A 27,131-nucleotide genomic window follows, 5' to 3' on the forward strand; every position below is an offset into this window, starting at 1 on the left:
CAGACACAACGTGAACTAGCTTAAGTCTATAAGAGCTAGCTGAAATGTTAGTTTGAAAGTCAAGTGCTTACTTTGAATTTGATTATTTTTTGATACTTTGTTGGGGGCTGGGTGGATCTTTAAAATGTGTTCGATGCAGTGATATAAAATAAAGCTAATTGAATAGAAATGATACTGGAAGGAATTAAATCTAGTGAGTTGTGGTAATAAAAACATTCAGTAATCATATTACATTAATGACGCAGTAAGATGAGGCATTGTTTTAACCCACTGAAGATATTTTCACGACCTGGGAACACATGGGTGTCCCAGTCCCTGTCAGCGTCCTCAGATTTTGGTTTTCGCCCCTGCTGAACAGCATCAAGTTCAGCCCCGGCGTCCTAAGCCTGTGGATGGTTAGTGTAACCGGCCTGACGTCACTCCATGACGAGAGAGAAAAGGAGAGAGAGCAGGGAGGTGGGGGGTATTCACAACTGCACAGCTGCACATCCTCTTTCACTCTTCACCACCAGGCGACCGGGCACCGGCCCCGATCCGATCCAACGGGGAGACGTTCAGTGTGCCAGCTGTAGCTCCAGCCGGGTCCAGTGTCGGTTCTTCCAACCCTGGAGGGATTTACACGGGTGACACTCCTGATGCGTAAGGAACGCAGTTAACATTAAGTTGGAGGCGTACAGCTGGGAAACTTCTAGACTAGTTCGGACTTGCTCAGTGTTTTGGTGAACGTGATTCAGTGGAGGGGACCACCTGCATCTGCAGCTGCTTCACACTGTAAAGCGCCGGGAAGCGCTGCGAGCACCCCGAGGAGTGTGAAGAGAGAGAGAAGTAAAATAAATAAATAAACAAATAAATAAATACCTCTTTCCTGCGTAAAAATCTTCTCCGGTCTGGAGTTGACGCTTCTGCCTCGCGCGTGGTTACATATCCAGGAGATGACACCTGTCTCCTCCTCTGGGTCGGATAGGCATGGACGTGGCGTCGTGACGGGGACACCGGCCTGCGGATAATCAGTTTGGACTTTGTGGCTCACGGCGCGGCTCGCATCTCTCACCCATGCAGCTCCTCCGACTGGCCTGGGCTCTGACTGCCGCTGCGGTCTGCTTCCTGCTGCTGCTGTTCATCCACAACGAGGTCTTAAGAGAAGGTATGACTCTGTAGTCTGCTCACAGTCTCCGTGACGGTGTGTGTGTGTGTCAGTATTCTCAAACTAAGTGTCCAGAAAGTCTCAAGAGGCCGCTGAATATAAGAATACGGGTAATTATTTTATTGGCGTCATTTTAGTAGGCTGGTCCACGATTAGGGATGCAATCTCTGCGCGCAGTCGGGCATGCTGTTGTGCGCACCTGTCGCCCCGAGCATGTGTAGGAGTCGACGGTAAAAGGATAAAAGGCGGGAGATGGAGAACAGATGAAGCGAGAGCAGCATAAACGCAGAGCCATGCCTTTTACTGGGGGAATGAGGTCTCCAGTCAGCCTACGGTGATGTGTCTGTATTGTGACGAGCTAGAAATCTTCTGTGTCAGTAACTTTTAGTGCCCTGGGTAGCGGCAGAAACACAGAGCCATCCTTTGAGACAGGGAAACTCTCTCTGTCTGCCCCTCTCTCTTCCTTTCTCCCTCTCTCTGTGCTACACTCACACACACACACACACACACACACACACACACACACACACACACACACATTAACCGTACTGCAGGGATCGCAAACACTGAAATCAAGTGTAGGGCTGCATTTGCCCTGTCATTATTGTTTCATTTGTAGATTACTTATTCAGTAGCTGAACTGTTGATTCAGACGCTTGGCAGTTTATATTCAGTGCAAATAGCAAATAAATAAAACAAAATATGGTAAAAATAAAACCAAAAAGTCAGTGACTTAAGAGGAAATGTGAGAATAAACTTCATTACTATTACCTCTCAAAGTGAATGGACATGAAGTGATCACAAGTAGCAAAATACTATAAATAGGTAAATAGTAGAATTTAAATTAGCTGCACATATTCTATGATTAAAAGTCAAAAGTGCTCTAGTCCGTGCACATAAAAGCTTGATGCACACAGCAACTGTGCCATCTTGGTAAGAGGCCCAAACACAGTTTGTCACGTGCAGCTTTTTATGATGCTCCTGGCGACACTTTGACTAGTGACCACTGGTGATGGCTTAGTCAGTTGGGTTCAGTCTCGTCTTTAGTCCAGACGTTAAAAGGGAAGTCGCTCGTCACGCTCATAAAAGCACCAGACATGGCTGCTGCTTTTCTAGCATGTGAGTGTGTGCTAAAAGCCCTATATTCAGAATGTGCATTCCATTTAGCATTACATTTATTACTATTATTATTGTCATTGTTATGTGTTCACGCTGTTATGATTTCTCCAGGTTTTAATCATATTCTGGACAATTTTGTCCTTGCAGGATTTCTGTACCGAGGTGCAACATACACTGTTGCACAAATTATAAAGCACGTATGTTTTTTGCACTTAACACATAATATTCAAATAAGGTCCCACAGGTAGACAGGATTTAGGAGAATGTATAAACCTCCAAACAAATGAGTCCAGAATTTGAGTAGACTAGATTTACACAGGAGAAACTAGTGGTCTCATTGACATGTTGCATTGTGCATTGTACAAGGGAAAAAATCAATTATAGGCCATATATTCCTTTAAACTGTGTTTTTATTCTTTTTTTTTCAGCATTTTCTTTGCCATTTAATAGCATGTGTTCCCATCAAAAGAACTAGGAACTGAAATTTTAGTGACCTGGGTACATATGATTCAAATATTTGACGACAAAACACATTCACAATACAATTCATGAATGACAGTCAGAAAATGAAAGCATCAGCACCTCAGTACAGAAACGACTCTTTAATGCGGAGCCTATGAAGTCAGTACTGGACACTGCTGCTCTGGATCAACAGCTACAGCTCACTCATTTTCTCACAGCACCCTGCAGCAGGCGAAGAAGAACTGCCTCTGCTCGGTCAGTTCTGTCTGACTGCAGGGACTCTTAACAGCCGCTGACGTTCCTTCACCTTGTCAGTTGTTGTTTCTGCTGGTGCTCCTTTTTCATCTGCTGCTGAAAGCTTTCTACTTATCTCATTCGCTAAGACAAAGGAGGCCACCCTCAGCCTGACTCTCTCATGGTACAACCAGACCTGCTCAGCCACTGTGGTTTGGCATTCCGCTTCGGCTGTGTCTTTTTTTTTCTTTTCTTTTTCATGATCAGGGTTTTATTTTCTTGACTAGACAAGGTGTCGTTTTGGTTGAAGGCAGGCTCATACTCTATAATGATGACCATTTACAATCTTACTGACATTTTAAACATTAAACATTGATTATTAAATAAAGTAAGTGATGGGCTGGTTGCCATCTTCAGTAGTTTACCGCTACGGTGGAGTAATGCACTTTCCCATAAGTTGGTAAATTAACTTTGCATATCCACAGTCTAAAAAATTAAACAGTTGTTGCACATACCTGGCAGAGTGCAAGTGCCTCATGCACAACATGAATTCCTGTGTTTTTTTTATATTATTTTTCTTCTTTTCCAAAAGGCAGAGTCTATAAAAAATGGAAACAACTGTGGAATTATATCATTAGCAAAAATGAGGAATATGTTTCATTCATTTGATCCTTCAAAGTAGCCATCTTTTACTTTGAACAGTCTAATCACTCCTCATACTCTCAACTACTTTCACGAGGTTGTCACAGAGAGCGTTTCCAACAGTCCTCAAGGTTTTCCACATGTCATGAGCACCTGCTGCCTTAACTCAGTAGTCCTGTTCAACCCAAACCATCTCAATTGGGTTTAGGCTAATTGACTTTGGAGGTCGGGTCATGTGACGCGGCTCTCTGTCACTCTGTGACTGTGCCTACAGATGTGTGATTCTGATATTCAAACAACTATCCTGTGAACTGTAAACCAGTCATATTACTGTAGTAGACACAATATTATGAACATAAATCTGGATTTTTTCCGATTTACTTTCCTTCATGACTTTGTTTAATGTCTATTCTTTTCTCTTTACTTGAGTGTTTCACCAATAAGCTTCACCTATTAAAGCCATTTCAGAGAACAACCTCATGAAACTGGTTGAGATATTTCCAATAGTGTACAAAGCTCTAATCAAGTCAAAGCGTGGTTACTTTTAAAAATCTAAAATGTGCCATTTTGTTTAGGCATCTCCATAGTAGCATCTGTTATTTCAAAGAAATTTCAAGAAAAGAAAAAAAAAATTGTAAGAATAACAAAAAATCTTTGAGTCAGAATGTGTGTCCAAATGTTTGACTGGAGCAGAGTAATTCAAGTGTAGAGTGTTCGCTGTAGTGTACTTGAAGATGTTATTCAGAGGTTGCACAATAGTTTTTGTGTGTCTGTGTGTGTGTGTGTGTGTGTGTGTGTGTGTGTGTGTGTGTATTGTGTGATATCTTTACATATTAAAATGTATCTTCACCTGCCACTTTACAACAGAGCCTTCTCCTAAAGCTCAGAAGACTAACATGAGCTTGGAGCTGCATCATCAAAATCAACATAAAACTGTGTTCCAAGCTGAAGACCCACACAGCTTTTAGCAAAGAGAGGCCAGAAATAAAGTCAAGTCAAATCACATCGTGTGCACTGCCCTCCTCAGCACTAATTATCCTGTGAGATGGTGTCAGGCCTAGTTTATGCGCTGCTTGTTATCAGAGGTTTCTGCAGTGTTGAATTTATACCTCGGTGGGATGCCCTGCAGGAGAGTAGCAGCATTAATAAGCTCCAAAATATAAAATTTAAAGCGAGCAGGACAGTTCGGAGCAATACACATGCTAAAGCAGAGATTAACACAGCATTTTTTGCTGGTTATATTTCAGTTTGACCTTTCGGTGATTGTTGTTTTTATTCCAAAAAGAAGTAGGTGGTTGTGTCTATCTTTGGGGCTGTTTGTTACATTATCCAGTTGAAGGGCGAGCTCTTAGTTTTTATGCCAGTTCTGTTTGTTTACAGCTTTTCAACAGCATTAAGCAGTTAGACATAAAAATGATCAGTATCAGTATTTGAAGCTGCCAATCGAGAGTTGTCTAAAAGTACATGTTATTTAAAAGGCACAAGTTTCACCCATGAATGTAAGTTTATTTGTTACAAAACCGCGTGGGGAAGAATGTGATGCTTGTGCGCCAGATGACACATAACAAAGACAGATTTAAAGCTCCCTCTAGTTTCTGATATACAACGCAAACACAAAATTGCCTTCTGGTGGCTTTTGTTTGGCAGATGCTTCTGACACCCCTCCTCGTCTCATGCAGATGTTTCAGATAATCGGCGCTGCTGCCGAAAGAGGAAAATCATAAACTCCAGCAGCTGCTCATTGAAATTCATCGGTCAGAGCTCAAAGAGACTCAGCTGAGCAGGTGCTGGTTTCCAATGATGTTGCAGAGGCTCTTATTTTGGAAAGAGATGAGGTCTGTCGGTTCATATTACGTCAAAACGTCAGACTAAAGAGGTCAACTTTTACCCCGCTATAGAAGAACACAAAGAATCAGCTTTCGGAGGTTGTTTCTGGTTGCCCTCTTCATTGATCATCTCAGTGTGAAAAAGCTTTAATGAAGACAAACTGCAGGCCAACTTTAATTCCCTCACGCTCTCTGTTTAAAGAGTTTCTCTTTTCTTGTCTCTGTGCTCATGACGCTCATTTTGATCCTGGAAACAAGCCTATTATGCAGCAGACACACTGTTGTGCCTGCGGTGTAGAGAGCTTACCTAAGGAGCCTTCATAGTCCAAATTAATTCTCAATGCTCCATTAAGGCGAGTGTATATTCATGGGAATTATGAACGCACTGGCTCTGAATGAAAGAGGAAATCATCAGCTGAGAACAAAGACACACAAACAGAAATTAAGGGAGCAAAAAGGCACAGAGGGTGTAATTGGATTTGAATAAATGCATCTGGAGGAGGAACATCATCAAGTGATTCGGTTGTGAGTTTGAGACTGCAACAAAATAACATGTCCAAACCCCTCAGCTCGCTGAGACGAGATCAGTCGCCGCGCGCACGTACACACTGACACACTTTAATCTTCAGGATAAGAGCCTCTGCAGCGGCAAACGCATGGGTATTTCATCCCCAAAAGTTCTAAACAAAACTTGTCAGGGGACAAGAGGAAGCAATCAAACTGTGGGACTAAATAAAAGCTGTAGGGGGACAATGCCATAAATATTGTTCATTTATTTTCGTCTCACCCGTAAGATGGACAGTTTGAGGAGTGACAGCGAAAGGTCTCCTCACGCTTCTTTTGGTGTCACTGTTAAGTCTTTGTGGTATGCTGCTGTGCTGCAGCTGTTCGACCTCCATTTTGCACATGAAACACTCTGTCATTCCACACTTTATTTTGTCATTTATTGGTCCCCCTGCAGCTTACAGTATGTCTCTTGTCTGCTGCCGGCAATTGATGTGTCGCTGTTTGTCTGGCCGATGATTATCACCATCCACCGACTTAATGGTCCACAGAAATATACGGCTGTCATGGAAAATAAAGTAAGGTTCACAGCATGCTCAGAGCCAGATTCACTTCACCGATATTTTCCCGATCTTTTCTTAAGTAGAGGTAAACAATATTGTATTCCTAACTTTATGGGCAAAAGCACATGTTAAAGACACTAATTACACATTTGCTTAAATTTCTGTTAACTCTGCCATCTGTTAGCATGACCTTGGTCCAGCTCGTGGCATCGGGGAATCTGAGAGAGATCAAAGCTGCAGTAACGCCGTGTAAAGCGAGCAGAATTAGAAGTGGTAGCTTTTAAAATAATACGTCCAGCTTTAAAGCCCTGCCAGGTGTTTCTCTCGACAAGAACATTCATTTACTGTTGCTGTGAAGGGATGATAGAAATACTTCATAAATATCCCTTCTTGTTACATTTAAATCAACATTCATTTATGTCCACCCATTATCCTACGATTAATTATTTGAATCTATTGATGACCCTAGTGTGTATATATAGACAATATTTTTCTTTTAACATGTACTAACATGTAATATTGTAGAGCGTGGCGCATTCATTGATTCATTATTACGTTTTATTCTTAGTTTTACTACGATTAAGGAGTATAATATACTCCAAAACCAGACATTTGTTCTCGCAGCTTGTTCTTCACACATCAACCGGGCAGAAATATTTACTCATGTATACCGAGTGTGGGTGCATGCTGAATGATCAGTGTGATCTGATCTGACTTGGTCATCAAAACAACTGGCCGACATCTGAAAATGCCTCTCGTTGTCTATATTCTGCATCTCCCACAACACTAGAAGTGAGAACATATTTCACGCTTTTCGTACAGTATGCAAAAGGATTGACAGTTGTGGTGTACAGACAAGGAATGTTTTTGCAGCCTCAACTTAAAGACAGATGTCTCTAGATGTGAACCCTTTAATTCGTATATTTGTTGACCCACCATCCACCCAGCCTCCTCCTGCTCACTCTAATGGTCTTCTGGTCCATTACCTGAAACTAAATGTTGCCTCTAAAGGAATCCAGCTAGTTGCTGAAAGCCGTCAGTCAAACAGTCCAGTATGACCCTTACTAGTTGTTTTCTGCCTTAAAACAAATGACTGACCCGATGATGGATTCTGAATTTGTCTCCTGCTCCACAATGAAAGACTCATCTTGTCATCTGACAATCAGCAGACAAACAGACTCTACATCACGTCAAAACCAATTTCAGCCTCATTATTATTCCTCTGTCCTCACCCCCAGTGTAAACACTGTGATTTTCAATTTGCAGAGAAATAAAAAAAAAGGATGTCAATAATGAAAGCTCATATCAAGCAGATGTCAGTATATCTTTCTTCCTCTCATTCAGGAATAGATTAAATGTCAGTACTGATTGGACAGCAAACAGCAATACAGACACAGAAAACAATGTGCTCTAATAGTTCTTGTAATCTCATTGAGGCTCTGTGCTGCTGCAGTCACCACATGCAGTTTCATGTGAGTCCTTTGGCTGAATCAAAAGCTAGAAAAACATACAGGAGTCTCACTGCGGAGACAAACTGCAGAGATCAGAGGAAGGACATCACGTCCCATAGGCAGACAGTCAGCACAGGAAGTTTACTGCTGTAAACAAGTGGAGTATGCAGGACGGAAATCTTGATGAAAAATTATATGTATGTAACATTTCTTGATAGAGGTAATAATGATTTTCCTGCAGGAGGAAAAACTGCATTTTTAAAACTGAACTGAACATAATTCTTAGGCTGAGCAGGGATGAGATATGAAGGCTTGGTCCTGTATGATGAGGGTTGTTTCTTCAACCACAAAAATTAATACTACTTTCACATGGAAACAGTCTAAATATAACATATGAAGTTAGTTTCTGTCATCTACAACATTTATGCTTTGTGATTTATGCATTTTTCATATGTAGTTCAGTTTACAGGCACTTAAATACACCACGGTACGGTTGTATGTTCAGCAGGGTGTTCAACTCCACAGAGAGCTTAAGTGAAGATGTTATTCAAAGAATGCATGTACACTTGCCCTGAAGTGCTGCTTAGGGAAACACTGAAGAGCCTTCATTTAAGCTCTTATCCCTGACTCAGACTACAGAGTACAGTACTGACAATAGCTTGACAAGAAACACATAATGTGTCAGGACTGAAAATGTGTGTCAGGCATACCAGCTGATTGCATTATCTCTTATAGTGGACTGATTCTACATCTTGGATGCACAACCCAAGTTTGACCCATTATATATATATATATATATATATATATATGTGTGTGTGTGTGTGTGCGTGTATTTTTTCATAGTTTTTAGATTAGACAGATTAGACACATCTCCACATCAAGGGGAGTGAAACCATTTATATATTTGTTTGCTTTGTTTACATTTTTGTCCCTCCCTACATTACTCTGTGTGTGTTATTACATAGCAGTGGAGGGACCCTCCAACCCTGTTTGAGAGGAATTCTCACACAAATGGATGAAAGATGATCAATGTTATTTACTGTTATTTTATTTACTGTTTACAGTTGTTTTAATGTTATGGCTGATCGGTGTATGTGTGTGGGTGCACTGAATGTGCTCTGATTGTGCAAAGAGCCCGTTATCAGTGCTTTAAGTGGGGCAGTACTCTTTGGTACCCAGTACTACTACTGCTCAGTTTTACCCTCTGGCGTAGCAGACGTTTTCCTCTTGTACTAATCCGAACTCACAAGCAGTCCGCACCTTCTCCTCTTGGATCTATATTATATTACCAGGTTTTAGCAATTTTAATTAGTATATTTTTGTGTGTGTATATATATATACATATATATATAAAAATTAGAAATATATATATATTTCTAATTTTCAAAAAAGTTATTATTTATTATCATTATTTGTAACTTCATTTAGAACACAATTAATGAACACATCAGACATAACAATTCACAACATCACATCAAATAATGAAAAAAATGAATAAGAAGTAATGCTGTGCTCCGTGGGCCTCAGTGGACTACATGTCTTCCTAGTAGCCAGATGTGAGTAGCTGTGGTGACTAGCTGCTGGTTTGTTGTCGGATGATTTCTGTCGTTCAACTGCATTGATTTTGATAATAGGCCACATTAGTGTAAGCAAGTATGTGCTGCAGTGCAGATAATCGTTAAATACTGTGTTCAACAGCAGCACAGTGGAGCTGTATTGATGCTTAGTTAATAAGCGCAACACATGTTGCACATTTTACTTTGTAACCAGATACGTGAAGCTGTTCGTGTTGCAGTTTCTGCTCACAGCTCATTTAAAAGACATCCAGCAGTTTTTAATATGCAGCTTTAGAACAAGCAGAGTTAGTCGTCTGTGGAGCCGTGGAGATTTTTTTGGTTGCAGTCATCTTCTCTGCTGCAGCAGATGGTGAATTAAAGAAGGCCAGCAATGAGCTTCGGATAACGAGCAAACAGAGACATGCCGCTGCTCCGCCACTCTCTCAGGTTACCATGGGATACTTGTTAGCAAGCAGCTTCTCTTACATCAGCTACCGTACATGCAGAGTGAATCCCAATTACCCGACTTCTCCTGTAGCTGCAGCAGCAGGTCTGCTCTCAGCCTCTAGGAGGGCACAGGGTTATTGAAATAAAACAGCTGACATGCCGTGTTTAAGAAACACATTAGTGAAAAACTTTTTAGCATGTCGACTGGAAGTTACAGGGTGCATTCCACTATAAACGTGCTTTAAACCCTGCTCACTTTCATACTTATACTCTACATCACCCAGTGATTAGCACTGGGTGATGTGGGTCAGTTGTTATTGTTAAGTTAAAATCTGCTTTGATATCAGAAATTTCTGTTCAGTCATCCAACACTCACCTCAGCCAGTCGATCCATTGCAAAAGCGCCTCTGGTTGTATAAAGGCTGTAGTACGTATCCCAGGCCTGGCACTGTTTCTGCTACAGAACTGGAGGAGGCAAAACTCTGCGTATACAAACATACCTGTAGCCTGTAGTGGTGTGATGTAGCCCTGTAGTTGGAGACTAGAGCAGTGGTTCCCAACCTGGGGTCTGCGCCCCCAGAGATCACAGGGAGTGAACCAAAGCTTGTCTGATCTGAGCTCATCATCAGTTTTCACCTGTTTCACGAGTCACCAGTTTTTAACCAGTGTGTTTTAACCAGTGTGTTTTAACCAGTGTGTCTCCCTACATAGGGCTTAAAGTATTAGTATTAGTAGCGCGTTTGATCGCGATTAAAAAAACAATCAACATCTGAAGAAAAATGATGTCTGTGCGGCATGTTGTCGAGCAGTCAACTGAGTTCACCTACCAATGGAATGAGAGTAACCCTCTCCAAACTAACATCACTAGCCAATCAGAAGTACAGTGGGGAAGAGGCCTTGAAATGCATGGTTGATCCTGTTGGAGCTTGACAACAAATGAGCTCTGACTTGACAAACTCAGAAATTACTGCTTCCAAAATAACAAAAAATAGCTGCTGCACATATTTTAATGTTCAAAATGTTCAGCAAACAGTGACAATGTACCAAACTGAAATTCTGAAGTCTGAAATTTCTTTTTTGTGAAGGCATCATCTAAGTATTTTTTCATCAAAATCACTGTTGTCGGAAAAATAATAACAATATTAAATGTTAGGACGTAAATGTATTAAGTTAGAGTTATAATGTGATCTACAGTTTCTTTTTTTATATATTGAAACTGAATTAAATTTTTAAATTGCTAATCAAATAATTCTTCAAATTAATTAGCTTGAAACACCACCCGCAAAAATGTTCAGGCTGTAGGGTGGGGCTGCTTTTCTTAGATACAAGTCAGAGAGGAACCACTGCGCTAGAGGGTCTAAGGGCTGCCATCATCATCGAAACCGCAAACGCTCCGTATCTGTTATTTTCACCCTAGGACCTGGATTCAAAAACCTGTGGTTCCAGACACCAGAAAATTCAGATCTATCATGATGGTTGGAAACAAGATGGAAAACAAACAAACTGGTGAATTAATTCATCCAACTGACATTTTTTTTTTGTCTCTCTGGCTCTGATAGAATTGTCTGGAAACAGGTAAAAACAACAGCCGTCACAATTTGCGCTTTTGTGTTTGGTGAGTCAGTGATAAATAGATAACTTCCCAAATAGCTGCCACATGTTCATATGCACGTATGAGAGACAAGGCACTGATGGAAGGAAATGACAGAAGAGCGTATTTTTCGTAACAGGAAGTAATTCAAGTAATGAACCACTATCAAAAAGAGTTTATTGAAAATAATTTGTTCCCATTATGAATCATCAAGGTAACATTACCCTGTTTGTACAAGTATAACGAAACATTAGAGCAGATTGTGATGCAGCTGAACGGCTTGTTTTCCTCAACCCTAAGCTGGCCATCAATGTTGAAGAAAAAATCTAAAGTCAGCCTGTTTGATGAGATGTTTTCTTTAATGCGCCTCCACTCATTTGCCTGGTGGTGGAGCTTTATTTTGTTCTTGTTTGTTGATGTAGAACATTACATATTGAACATAAAGATTAAAACATAGCTGTAATGAGGAAAAACTCTTTTGAATTATGTCTTGTCTTGAGTTCATGCAGGCAGACAAAAATCGCCCCGTAATACGGTACAGGAAAAAAAAAAAGATGATGGTTAACATGTCCTCTACCGTTTAACCCTTTAAACTTAAAAGTAAACTACTTACTCCACATTGCTCACAGACATCTGCATTCATACAGAGAGGAGAGGGAGGAGCGGGAGGAGGTTGAGGAGGAGGAGGAGGAGGAGGTGATAACCTTCATCACAGCAGCTCTCAGGCAGAGATTAGATCCTTTATTAGCTCATGTAGCCCTGAGGTTATCAGGAGGGGGAAGGAACCTCAGACAGAGAGCAGCAGTGGCGTTAACGCTGTCAGGTGTAATTATGAGCTTTGTTAAATTACATTGTCTCTGTACTTTCAAAGTCTTTGCTTTTAGTGAAATATCTTGTCTTATGCTTATTTTATGTCTTCTGCTTGTTTATTCTGGAAAACTCATTTGCTTGCATACTGGCATTTTTTATTTTTGTATTATATGTAATATATTTTTAACCTGATTATTCGTCTTTGTTGTAAGAGTAGAAAAGGGAAAATATCAGTCATCATGCAGGCATTTATTTTTCAGAGCGATAATGCACCTGGAGCTTTGCAGCAAAGATTCTGAGCCGATGTGATCTTCATTCATGTTTCACAAAGACTCTGCTGATGGTAAAAGTCACTCACATCTTCAGAAGCTCTCTGCTTCTGACGGCTGCTGACCACATATTGGTTCATACCGCGACACCGATTTGATGCCATAGTTATGGCACCTCCCCAGAAATGTACCAACGTGTCAAGGCGACGCAGACTTGGTGCTTGGTGTGTTCACAAATTTCAAAGTGATTGTTTTGGATCAATAAAGACTGAATCCATTACCAGTTGGTCAGTTGACAAATCAAGTTTCAGCATCACTTTATTGATCCCTGCAGGGTAATTATTTTGTCTAAGAGTCACGGGATAAAAAGAGAAAATATGTGAACAAGACATAGACACAAGACTAAGAATAAAATAAAATAAAATAAGAATGAGGTAGAAGTAAAAATGAACAAAAAATGTACAGTCCAATTTACTTTTATTGTTGTAACAATATGAAAGTTTCATATCACGACATATTGTGACCAAAATTATCAGTTATCATTATTATCGCAGTATTGTTGAAATGTGCTTGAAATGTTCAAAAAGTTACTTAGACACACACTGAAATCATTTAACCTAATTTTATTTTGAAAAAAAAAGAAAGAAAAAAAGAGCGTAATGAACTTGAGGATGTGGTAGCCATCGCATCACTGGGTTTGCCTGCTGCACGGCCACTCTGTAAATAATGGAAAAGCAAATTTATTATTATGATTACTATTATTATTATTATCTGACTCACACACACACATAAACGTTACTCCTGTACACATTTCAATGTTTCTTTTAGGATTTGTTTTTAACACAGAACATTTTCTTCTCAAAATTTACCGGTTCTGTGTCGGACTTCCTGTTTGTTTATTGTTTATAAGTATCCCCATTCCAAGCATATTCAAATATTCATATTCACATTCAAAGGGACTAGAGCTACTGCAGCGCTGGAGCCGAAACAGACCAAAATACATGTTAGGTAACACTTAAAACTTTACTGGAAAGTCAGTCCAGCCCTGCTTGTAATTATAAAACCAAGCAGTTGCATAAGCAGTGGTGTATAATATAATGTCGTATGCCACCAGAAATCTTCTCCTTCAGAGATATGCCAGTAGCAGTGGGCCTTCTCAACATACGTTGTTCACGCACAGAACACTGGTTCATGAACCACAGAACGTCAGTAAATGCCAGTGACCGCACCTGTTTCTGTTGCTGCATTTTCCATTTGATTATTTCCTGACTTCCTGAGATGGAGGAAGCAAGGGCCCAGTGTTCAAGGTGTTAGAACTTGGTCTCGATTGTGAACATGAACTGAACCAAGGTGAAATGTTATACTGTCTCAATTACTCCCTGAATCAGGATTAAATATAGATGTGAAATGACGACACAAAAAAGTCACACTGATTTTTAAAATATGTATACACAAGGGCTTTAATTAAATACTGTGTTTCCTCAAATACTCACATGGACCTTTAAGGATTTATAAATAAAGAATGGAAGCAGGTCTGTTTTTATTTCATAAGCACAATAATACAATTTTATTATATAATAGTGTATAATAGTATAATAATAGTGAGCAAATCAACTAGAAAATAGGCATAAAACCTTATTTAATGCAAGGTAATTCATGTATAAAGCATGGTTCAGTCGTTGTCATGCAGGTGGTCCCACAGCTCTTACTGTCCACCTCACTGCTTTATGGACGTCTGTCCCCACATTTGTTAAGATCCTGTACGACTAGACAACTTCTTCTTCCTCCACTTGTCTTGTTGCTGGGAAATGTTTCTTCCCACAAAGGGATTTTTCAGATGTGTCTGTTGCCAGAAATGACCAGCTGCCCGGCCAGAGAGAGGCGGCTGAATCTTCAGAGAAATGTGTGCTTCATAGACAGATTTGTCATTAATGAGCTCCTGCTGCTGGTGTCGTCATTGTTGTTGTTTTCCCCACTGTCACCGCGCTGGCATCCATCTCTCTGAACTGATACTTTTTTCTTCACTGAGATTCCGGCTGTTGTGAGCTGCGTCCTCTCTGGAGAGTGGACACTCCATGGCCCTATTGATGACAGTTCATCAGCATGCAGGGGGGGCTTCTGCCATCCCCACAGCAACCAAACACAGACACCTACCCCAACCCACCAGCTCCCAAGGCTTTTTAGTCTGGCAATGATGCGATCCAACTGTCATCTCTCCATCAGTCTCTGCCTCAGCTGCACCCAGTGAATTATTGGAATTATTATTTCTTCCATTAATCAGTGAAAGGTTTAGTTTCAGAAGCGTTTCCAAAAAAACAAGATCATAGAGATCTAATCAATGACTTTGTGGGATCTGTCTATCTATCGTGCTTTCTCCAAAGGAAGGCACATTTGAATGAGAAAATTATAAAAAAAAAATATATATAAAAAAACAAACAAAAAAAAACATAAAATACAGTATGTTGCATGAGTTCTTGGAGCTATTTCATTTACTATGAGGGCATTAGTGTTTTTATTTCTTGTAGTTTGCCTATATATGTGTGTGCGTGCGTGTGTGTGTCTTTACATATATATATATATATTGATAGATAAAGGGATGTGAATGAGTCAAAATGCATTTCCTCACCACTAATGGATTTCCTTGTTTGCCTCTCTCAGGTCAGCTGGTGGCAGGGACCTGTGAGATAGTGACTCTGGACCGAGACAGTAGTCAGCCGAAGAGAACCATCGCCCGACAGACGGCCCGCTGTGCGTGCAGGAAGGGACAGATCGCTGGGACGACACGTGCCAGACCGGCCTGTGTGGACGGTAAGCAGCGCTCTGACTGCTGGAGAGACACTTGTACACAGATAGAGGGAGGGACGTTTACATTGTGGGTTGCAAACTGTAGAACTGAAACCACAAACTAACACCGAATGCCTTTAATGAGAAACTGCAGCATCTAAACCAAATATGTTCGCTTTTTTGTTTGAAAAAAATAGTTTGACTTTAGTTTGATGATTGCTCACAGTCTATAGAATTTCAAATATCTGTGTGTCTAAAACGTATCTACATCAACAAGCATCATGAAATTCACGAGTCAAAAATGAGATCTGGTAAGCTAGTGTTTAGCTTTATTTGTTCATTTTCTCTACCTACCTGTTAATCTAAATTGTGGCATAGCTCAGGTGAGAAATCCATAACCGTTTAGATTCTTTGTTAGTAAAAGCTAACCGCAGGTATCACAGCAGCTGGCTTTCACTTAACAGATCATAAATATAAATCAAAACAGATGTCTGAGATTCAGATGCAGGTTAGATTTGAGCCAGTGTGGTTGCTGCATTTTGTCTTTGTATGACCAAACAGTGTTGGTCATACAGTGCTGTTAGATTTGTGTTCATCATTGAAACATTTGGTTGCTTATAATATGAAATTATGACGGTTGGTGAGAAAACTAGTGCGTACAGATTTATAGACTGCGTCGCTCCTTCCACCACACTTATCTTCTCCTCTGTAACGTTTTTTTTTTCTTGGGTTTCTTATTTTGGTGTCAAAGGTATATTACAAACAAATTAATGGTGTCATAGGAGGATGGTTTAATTGTTTATCAGTATCACAGAGTACACAGAATCGTCTCTGAGACTGAAGGTCAGTTCGTGGTTTGACACTCGGTGGTTAACGAAGGAAACAGATAACCTGCAGCTCTCCTCTACGCCCTCCACGTCTCTTCATCTGTGCTGGGGAGTTCAGAAAGTCACAGCCCACATGGGAACTTACCAGAGTTGCATTACATTTCATCACCGACTGTCTCCCATTCTCTTTCTGTTCGTACCATCTGGAGATGATGACAACAGCTGGAGGGAGTAGGTCTGCTCTGCAGGGATTCACAGGCTCTCCTGGTGATTTTCACAACAGTTGCTTTGTGGAGTTAAATAACTTGTGCACAGTCTCCAGTTGAATAGAACTTCAAATGTTTTCTCATTTAAGTTTGGCTTTAGCACTCCTGTCTTACCGTAAGGACAGTTAGACAAACTTTTCCAAAATATCAGATGTAATAAAAATGAGCCTTTACCTGTTTAAACAGCTGTGAGATGTTCTTCATCAATGCTTTTCTCTTCATAGAATTAGGCCTACAGATTCCCTTCTTTATGCTAGGCTATACTAAATAAATCTGTGGCATATTACTAAACAATTATATTTAACACAAGGTTCTATCTATCTATCTATCTATCTATCTATCTATGAATGTATATGTAGTAAGGGTGTGCAAAGCATCTAGTATTTGTATTCGTATTTGTTGAAGGGAAAAAGTATTTGTATTTGAATAAAATTCAAAATAGATTTAGAAAATCCACATTTTTTTGATTTTTTTTTAGTTACAGTTCTAATTTTGGATATATCTTTAATTAGCCATAAAATTGTCCATTTTGTTATTGCAACATGCCCACACTTCAGTGTTATTTAAAGTAGAATTATCAGGTAATGAAGAAAAAAACTAGTTTCGAAGTAAATAAGCTGCGCCCAGGGCAGAAATGAAAGGACTGCCATATCTTACGTTTGTGTTGACTAGTTTACAGAATTTTTAGCGTTTTATATGGTGTTTATTTAATTATTGATTTTATAGACAGTGTAGATGGGTAGAACTCAGGATAGAATGGAGTGAAGTTCTTCTGGCCCTCACTGATGATTCACATTCTTTTAGACACCTCACTGATGATGTCACAGTCCTATGGTACCTCAGCAATCTGGAGGGTAGACAAAAGCTCACAGATTCATTACTTTCAGTTAGTATTCAATACAATGAGAAGACAGTTGGTGATAACTAAAGCTTGTTCTGAAAAGATATTTTTAAGACGCCGTCCTAGTTTGAGTGAAATGGCAACGAAGGCAACCACTGCCATGGACCAAACAAGAAGTCCATGGGAAGAGGACACTCCTCTAAACACAGCGGAAACAGTTCGCCCCATCATGGATTCTTTCTTCAGATGGATTGAACCCAGGCAGTGGGTACGTTTGCTCTCAGGAAACCCTGATGATGAAACCAGGTTCATGCTGGCGGAGCTGCTAACAGACATCGTGGTGCTCTTTACAAAATCAACGCTGGCAGAAGTCTCAAGGAGAGGAGTCAAGCCTTGGGATGACCTGTTGTCCAGTTTGGAGGACGCACTACCTCGAGCTTTGTCTCAATCTCTGGAGTTCCAGGAGACCTCAAATTCTTTAAGGAGCATCATGTTCAGAGAAATAGGAGCAATATGTGTCAACTCCATTTACTGTAGCATTTACCCTGTGACTCCATATAGACCCATGGCCATCCTAACATTGGATGAAATGGTTGCTTGCACCATTAAAATGCTACAAAAGTGCACCAAGAAGAAGAAACTGATGTACAAATGTCAACCACTACAGCTGGAACTCAGCCTGGATAAAGACACAAGACTCACTGAAGACGACTTAGAAGAGTCTATCAAAAGTGATGTCTCAGACACTTTGGAAGAGAAACCTGCTCCAGTATCACTGACAAGCAGGACTAAGAGCTTCTTCAAAAAGCCACTTCGCACAGCGTCATCTCCTGCACCAACACAGACACCCCACGTTACAGAGGTCACCCCCGTGGACGTCTTTGTGCCTCTAGACACAACATTGGAAGAAATATTTGTGAGCAGCGTTGCAGAGAACCTGATTTCCTGGGCCCTTAAAAAGTCCAAGAGGACCTGCGCTGCAGATACCCTAGACACCATGCACCAGAGGCTGTTCAACAAACTCTAGACTGAAGTAGAGAGACAAGGTTATAACATTACTCTGGACAAGCTGAAGGACGTGGACAAGGCCATTTTCAAAGACATCTGCAAAAGGTTGCACTGTCCCAAATCAGCCATGTGGACTCCTATGATGGAGTCATAGGCGATGCCTGCGATGACTCCATCATCGCAGCAATAGGGAGAACTTTCAACAACCTTACAGTCGGCCCAACAGTACCGTTTTTTTAAAGTTGAACATTATCATCACTGGTCAATTTTTTCAATTTTTTTTTTCCGTTTTTTTTTTTTTTTTTTTTTCTCTGTTGTTCCCTGTCACTGTAACACCATCATTTCTGTACAGGGATAACTAAAGTCTTATCTTAAATTATCTTCCTAGACGATTCCAACAGAGAGCTCAAGCAGGAGGTTACCTTCTAGTGAGGATACCTTCCCCTCCACTGACTGCTGCGAGACAGATAGCAGTGGAAGGGTTGGTTACTTATGTCTGGCGACACCTCCTCCTCTAGTTGCTGCGAGTCAGATCAGTGGAGGGGGGGAGTTGCCTAAATGTGGGAACACTTCCTGTTCCTGCCTGTTTGTGGGATTACCATTTCCTCTGCTGGAATCCACTAGACGGAGACCTGTGTAGCAGGGGGGCGTACAAATAGGGTGGGACTAAGCTCATATCGTCATCTCGATATGCTAGGGCTGCATGATTCTGGAAAAAATGTGAATCAGAATTCTTTGACACAATTTTATTTTACAAAATGTTTATTGCACTAATCAACTTCAATCAACTTGGGTGACTCTCGCCACTACCACCTGGGTTTCTTCCCCATCCATTTAGCTCTCTTTACCGCATACTTCTCTCTTCTCTCCCTCACTGTTTCGAAACACTCAACTGCAGACGGGTTTCCTCCACAGACGGAATCACATGTTGTAAAGACACTTTGCCATAGGTCGAGGGAGGAGTCAGCGGCAGTGCTGCCTTTGGTGGCGCTTGAAAAAATTCGGGGAGAAATGGGAGCATTTGTTTGTGATGCCACTCGTAAAATAAAATGCTTGAGAATTGTTGTGTTTCGAAATGAGAGCACATGCATGTGTGAATCAAGATCGCCATTTTTTAAAGATTTATCATGCAGCCCTACTAGTAACAACAAGTTTTTTTGTGGTTTGGGGACTGAACGGGTTGCCCCCAAAAACTTCAGCCACACATAGAAAACAGGAAGTCAGAAGGCACAGTCCTAAGCCTTAGCACTATATCTATGAAGTTGTGTTATTTTTTATAGATTAATAAATGCAGGTGCTATCTCTGAGAATTGAAACCATACTTAATACGTACTATAATATTATAAGAAACAATTCCATCAATGTCTGAGCCATTTGAAGAAAGCCTAATTTGTATTCATGTTGTTCCATGTTGCTGATGGATGGTTTGCATCTGTAGCTCATCAACACTGGAAATATTCAAGGTTACCATTGGTTTCAGTTGTTTCTGCAGACTATTGGAGCTGAGCCGCTTTTAGTTTGTGTTGCGGGAGCTGAACAGCTTAAAACGTGTGCTGTTGACTGATCAGAGCCGGTCTGAACGTGCTCTGCTGCTCTGGGAGGATATTTTCAGCAGCAGACTCGATGAGAACGCTGCTGATCACTGCGACCTGTTTTCTGAGCTCACAAACTCATGAGCCTCCTGTTTTTGACTCCCAGAAAAACTTCAACCAAGCTTTCTTCAACGCTCAGTAATACCCTGGAGAAGCTGCTTGTCATTAGAGACATGTCAGACAAAAACTGGAGCTGTTTAACACACTGGAGAGAAATAAAGCTTATTTCTTTAAGGCAAAAATGTATGTGTAGGCACCCAAGCATTCAACTTCAACTTCACCCACATAAGGAGAGGTGACACATTGTTTTGGAAAAAAAAGAACAGTGTAATTTATTCAAGAGAGCAAATACACAAATTACATAGCCTTCGTCTGAGTCTCTATGACCTTTACAGGAATGCATGTTGATATTTATGCCTGTGGTTTCTGATACAGTCCAAGGTAAAAAACAGTGCTTGCACTGCTTCAGTGAAAAAAACTGGGTTAGTTCTTATTTTAGTTAAAAGATATATTTTTAAAAACATCATGTAAGCAGAAGGGAGGCATAGCTTCTTCAGGATTAAAAAAACACATGCTGAAAACATACTGAAATATAACCTACTAAACAGAGACACAACAAATACTGCCCCTCATGCTTTGAGTCATTAAAAATATGGGACATTTGCACTGATGGACACAAATGAATGGATTCAATTTTGTCTGTTTTATTCAAGACATTAGAATTGAGTGAAGCATGGTGGTGACAGTATCATGAATAGTGGGTTCCCAGCATCAGGGACAATAAGACTGTTCAGAGCTGAAGGAAGGATATATATATATAAATGTGTGTGTGTGTGTGTGTGTCTGTGTAAAAATGTATTTATGTATTTATTTGTATTTATGTATTTATATGTCAGTTTGTATCTGAGGCAGCCACTCATTTTTTCTTTTGTTGTTTCTTCTGAAATCCACTAGCACCAAGCTCAGGGGAGGAATCAGACTGCAGTCAGTTCTTATCTGTCCTCTCACATTTCAGAGCTCAGGCTTGAATACCTAACATCGCCTCTTGGGTACCGTGCAGTGTGCCGTGCTCCGGTTCATTCATAAAGCCGTGTTCAGAGAGACATAACATATTTACAGATACAGAAACTACAGTAGCATGAACATGTCTTCAGATTATATGAAAAAATCTTATAGAAAAGGGATCCGACAGCTACCAAAAGAATAAACACCATCTTGTTCCACTGCCTTTCAACACTACAATAAAGAGTTGCCAAAGTTTCAGAATACCACCTGCTGCTGCTGTTTTGTTGTGACGAAAGCAGACAGACAGCAATTAATCATGGCCACAGGGCTCTGAGACTGTGCAGCAGCAACAAGACATGATCAGATGAGAGGCAAGAAGATTTTGTTTCTCGTCAAAGGGAGTCAAGCTGAAAAGGGCAGGGAAGCAGCGTGTTCAGGGACACAGAGACATCAAGCTCCGCACTGACCTTACAACTTAACACATATGAAAAGGAAAGAATCAAAGGGAATTGATCAAAAGGAAAGAATTTAATAGGGACAAAGAAGAAGAAGAAGAAGAATTACTAGACATATGGTGAAAGCAAATTCTGGACGTTTTCTTTGTTTATGTGCTATTAATCATGAGAAGAAGGAAGCACATACAAAGAAAAGTTGACTAAAAGACTGTACAGCACTTTGGTGGGATGTGGTTGTTTTCAAATGTGCTTTGTGAATAAATTTGACTTTGACACAAGGAGAGTGAGCTAAAAATGAAAAAAAAAAACAATCAAGAGAAAATTAAGACAATTTCACTTCTTGTCAAAAGAGTGATAGAATAAATGGCTTTGTGTCCACTTCATGTTAAGCACTTTAGCACTTGTTTTCTACTTTCCCAGTTTTTTGCCTCCTTTCCACTTTTTTTCCTTCCTCGCTCATTCCCATCCGATCATCCCGTCCTCTGGGGACAAAGCAGCGACCCTCCTTCTGGACGCCGTCTTTGATGAATGAAGCCATTACAAAATGGCCTCCACTCTTTCTGGATAAATGAACTATGCTGAGCGCTGGTGGATGGATCTGCATTGCGGCTGTTAATTTATCAACGCGGCGATGCGGCGCTTGCAGGTGTTCAGGTGTTTACTGATACCTGAAATTAATCCACTGCGTCTCCATTACACACCATTTGTTCAAAAGCGTGTTTTCTACTTCTACCTCTCTGTTTGTGCTTTTTTCCGTTCTGTGTTTTTATTGGTCAGAGGGAAAGAGACCTTCAGATCAATGGAAGTTTAATTTCCAAATCCTGTATGAATGATGGAAATCTTTTAATAGAGTTAAACATTTGTCCTTCCTCTCTGCAGAATCCGTAGGATTTTATTCTGAACATCTTTAAAAATAATTAGGGGTTACTCATTAACTAATAGATACCATGTTACCAGGAAACTCCTGAGTAGGTGTGTCCTGAATTTTGGCTGATACTGTCAAATATGAGGACTAGTGCTGTCAAAATGAATGTTAACCCATTACCGCAGTTTTTTTTTAACATAATAAATATTTTTTATTAACATAAAAAAAAGTGATAAAAAACTAAAAATTTGCTTAAACATTCATTTGCATTAATTGTACACTGACAGTGGTAAATATTCTATTAACAGTACTAGTAAAACACGTTTTTTTGCATACATAGTGCATACAACAGTGATGATCAATATCAGGTCAGATACCGTGCGTTGCATTCCACCTCAATATCCAGTACTGTGTTACTTGACATTATAGCGCATTGCACAGCTTTAATATGTAATGCTGTTTAATGTAAAACTGTGTTGCATTGCTTTAGCTTGAATTAGTATCTTGTGTTGTGTTGATATCGTGCCACGCTGCACTGCTTTGCATCCCATCATACTATGCTGTGTGAGCACCTCATTTAGGTGCTGCACACTTTAACGACTTGTCTGACCTGTAAAGTGGAGGATGTGACTGGACTGTAATGAAGCACGTCAATGTCTTGTCTTAATATTTGACACCTAATGTATAGAAACTCTGGGGCTGGAGTGGAAATTACACTTTAAGCAGCACTTAGGCCTAATTAGGCTAATGTGAGCATGTTCATATTCTCACTGCCAACATTTTGGTAGTTGCAGTCCTGTTCCTGTCACTCACAGTTTTGGAACTGATATGTATTGAGTCATCTGACTACACAAAGATCAAGAGGATTTACATAGTGTAAATGACAGTATATTAATTTAACCCTCAAGCTCTGATAAGGACAAAAGTGTCCTTTTCAATTTCATTTTTTTTTTGGTGGTGTTTTGTTTTTTGTTTTTTGAAAAATGTGCAATGCCGTCACAAACACTGGCATATAAAGGGTTAAAAGTGAGAGAATAATCAAACTTTTGTTTTTCATGATTAATACTGAAGTGGATTAAAAGATTTATGTGAAAAAAGGTAGAAAAAGATATTGACATATGCCATCTTTAGGGTGTTTCTGATGAGGATGCTTTTCTCCCTTAATGGTAACAACATAACAATTTTAAAATCAGGTATGAGGGTCAAATACATCTTAAAGAAAATGCTAATTTTAAGATAAGCCCAAATTCTAAAAATAACCTTTTTTAATATAATACAGGGAAGCTGAACTATTTCGTCACTCTGGAGAGTCTCTCTCTCCCTCTTGATAGAGGTGTGAGGCGATGTGAGAATTTAATTAAGTATCATGGGTGAGCGGAGCTGCAGTTGCTCAATAGGAAATTGGTTTGATAATTGGGGGCTAACAGGCTATCACAATCACACCACTGTGCTGCCGCTCCAAAGGGAGAACTGATTACCAGGTTATGTATTACAGGTCTGTACAGGCTTTCATTTTCTCCGTCTTTCCTGGGGCTGGCCTCACCGAGTGTAGTTTAGTCCCTGGGATGAGAGCAAAGCTGGAAAGATTGGGAATGATTCGGACAGTTAAGTATAGCCGTGAACAGCAGGAAATTCCTCTGAGGAAAAAAATAATTAATTTTCAGATGAGTTGATAAGTTGATAGACAGGCTCACAGTGTGTGGGTTTAACTGTCTGTCAGTGTAATTCCCTCAGTGGGCTGCTGCTTTGTGTACATGTATAATTCACCATTATGTTTCCTCATTTTCACTGATATGATGTTATCTCAGGCCATTTCACGTAACACTGTGTTACATTATGTTGCTATAGCACATCCTGTAATGACATCCTGACATACTAGCATGTTACAGTCCAATTGCTTTGTTACATTATGTTACATTACACTACATGCCGTTACGTGATGTAACAGAGTGATGTAACGCTATGTTACATTATGCTACATTATGTATTCATTATGTTACAGTTAAGTTTTGTTATTACGTTATACTATGTTATGATATGGTATGTTATGTTACACTATTTTCTTTTACATTAAGTTACGTTACATTATCTTATGTTATGCTATGTTTTCGTATGTTATGTTATGTGTGTTTTTTTGTGTATGTTAATTTTGTGCTGCATTGCATACAGTTGCATAACATGGCATAATACATGGTGCATAAGTTTTCTTGTCATGTACAGTTATGTGAGTTACAGTATGCTGCATTTAAGTATTAATATGTGTAATGTATTGTGTGTCCTGATTGGTTTTCTTAGTCTTTCTGATCGTCTGACGAGACAAAACCTAAAATCAGTCATCAGAAAATGCTTGATTTGTCTGTTCAGTTTGATACTTCTTCCTCATATCGTTCCCGTCTGTAAAGAGGATCGACACTTTCTATTGTCTCTGCGTTTTCCCTCTGGGACTGGCAGCCATTTTTAATGAGATGAGAGATACAACGCGGTTAATTAGAGGCAGATGTTGGCTCCTTGTTCTTCTGCTCACATTAACAGCATACTGCATTGTGTAGTTACATGATGATCCACGCTAACATCGAACTATCACTGTTGATAACGTGAGCAGTTGACATCCTTGTTACCCTATTCTTCTACTGCTTATTATTACATCTAGCCAATATTTACATGAAGCGTAAGACAGAGTCTAACGAACAACACTCTCCAGCTACACTAAGGCAAATGAAGGAGTCTCTGCTTTTGGAGCTTGAACAGTTGTGATACTATCTTGGGACTCTGTTTGTAGTTTGCTTCCTGCTAAATTAAACGGCAACAGGTTCCTCCCCATCATCACCCCCTACTTTGTCCCTGTTGGCCAATTGGTGAGCCGCAATATGCTAATGTGTTTTTTGAGAATGTCCTATTTGTTTAAAAATAGCTGGCTGTGTGATGAAGCTGAGGTCTGTGGAGTAAACGGAATCAGTTCTCTGGAGTTGTACTGACTTTAGTTTGCTTTTGCTCATTTCTGTTTTCAAGATTTCAGAAATTAAAGATGTAATAGTTTTGTAATAAAGTTCTACTTTCTATAATATAGGCTTATCTGAAAATACATACTATTTTGTGAAACCGGTCATAGTTTTACAATTTTTTTTTATTATTATTTTTTTTTTAATTTCAGAAATGTGGTACTTTTAAAAGGGGATTTTAGTGTAGAACATGTATGTATATAAATTGTTTTGTTTTGTTTTTTCCAAAATGTAACTTTATGACAGTTTAAATTGTAGGTGAGATTTAAGGTGAGATTTAAAACCCGAGTTCCAAACAAATTTGTGCTAAAACACGAATGTGTAAAATTAAAATAAAAGCTAAATTAAATAATTTACAAATTACCATAGAGCATACTGACAAACCGGTAGCTCCTGAAGGCTGCCAGTGCCTTGAATCACTACTACCGGTTTGCCCACACCAACTCTGAGGCCCTCCTCTAGAACCTCAGTGTTGACGGAGAGGCAGTCATCATGTTCCAACCAGCATGACTCAACCACAAGTTTGAAGACAGTATTTATTAGATAGTTTTCACAGAACAGGGAAGTCCACACCTAATGGCCTCATATCAAATGTTTAGATAGTTTAGATAGTTTATTTAAATCTCCACCTGAAAGCCAGCATCAAACTGAGGAAGAGAGTGGGAGGGATGGTTACAAATTGAAAATGTTTTTCTAAACATCTGGTCTGCTCAACGCCTCGTTGAGGTACTTAGACTTAAATAGATCCACAAGGGAAATTGCTTGGTCAAAGTAGCTCAGTTATGGATAAGAAGAACACTCTCGGGATACCACAAAAAGAAAAATATGTGTAAGATAGACAGTTAAAAACAAAAATAAAATAAGCAGACAAATTTGCACAAGAAAAAGAGACGGAAGGAAATATAGACATCGGAAGGATAATGCAATAATAGTGCAATGATGTGGATGGAGGAGCATTTACTAACATGAATAACTGTTACAGAATGGTGGCTTGTTGTGCAGCTGGAGAAAAAATCTATTGTCTTGATAAGGTTTATTGAATAAATAATTATTGTTTGCATATACAGTGTAGTGTATAAGAGTTAGGGATATTTGTATTTGTCTGTAATCTTACTGATCAAAATGTTGCATGGTAGTAATTAGTAAAAGGTTGTGGGAGTGAAGGAGTGTGTGTACAGGATGTAGAGCGTAGGCTTAATTAAAGTCATTCATCTGCAGTGAGATTACGTGGACTACTTCTATCTTGTTTACAGTCTAAAAACAGACACATTAAAGACAACTGAATCCTAATTTATTCCTGATAAACGGATAAAGTTTGATGATGCTCTGGGTAACTGGGTCTCTCAGCGAGCCGAGAGACAAATGACGTCAAGCACGAATATAAAAATAAAGATGAAAAACATACGCTCACGCGTGCTCCTGCTCTCCCCCTCCTCAGTTCGTATCGTCAGGAGTCGACAGTGGTGTGAGATGACTCCATGTCTGGACGATGAAGGCTGCGATCTCCTGGTCAACCAGTCGGGCTGGACCTGCACGCAACGAGGAGGCCGAGTCAAGACCACCACGGTGAGAACAGACCCCACAGACAGACATTAAAAAAATATATGAAAAGTGGAAGTGAATTACTATTTTGCTGCTACGTTTCACTTGTTACACTGCTTAAACATGCGTGGAATCTGCAGGAAACACTCTCCCAGTTTGGGTGTCACTGCCCAATATGACTACATTACAGATACAGTACATAGTACACTAATAGTATGAACTAAAACTAGACCAAAAACCTCAAACTAAAAAAGTGTGCCTGTGTTCTCTGTGCTGTTTTGGGGATAAAAAAAGAAAAAGAAAAAAACAAGGAAATTTACGAACGTCAG

General features: G+C 39.8%; 1 protein-coding gene across 1 annotated transcript in view; it reads left to right on the forward strand.

The window, feature by feature from the left end:
• Positions 1-346: 346 nt before the first annotated feature.
• LOC125014376 (chemokine-like protein TAFA-5) overlaps positions 347-27,131 on the forward strand; it is a 42,064-nt gene continuing 15,279 nt past the window's right edge. The window contains exons 1-3 of the mRNA XM_047595368.1: positions 347-1,144; positions 15,277-15,426; positions 26,699-26,826. Of these exons, the coding sequence (XP_047451324.1) occupies positions 1,054-1,144; positions 15,277-15,426; positions 26,699-26,826 (369 nt within the window). The 5' untranslated portion in view covers positions 347-1,053. The remainder of the gene's footprint in view (positions 1,145-15,276; positions 15,427-26,698; positions 26,827-27,131) is intronic.

This window comes from Mugil cephalus, chromosome 10 (genome assembly GCF_022458985.1).
Source record: "Mugil cephalus isolate CIBA_MC_2020 chromosome 10, CIBA_Mcephalus_1.1, whole genome shotgun sequence".
In the NCBI taxonomy this organism is placed as follows: Eukaryota; Metazoa; Chordata; class Actinopteri; order Mugiliformes; family Mugilidae; genus Mugil; species Mugil cephalus.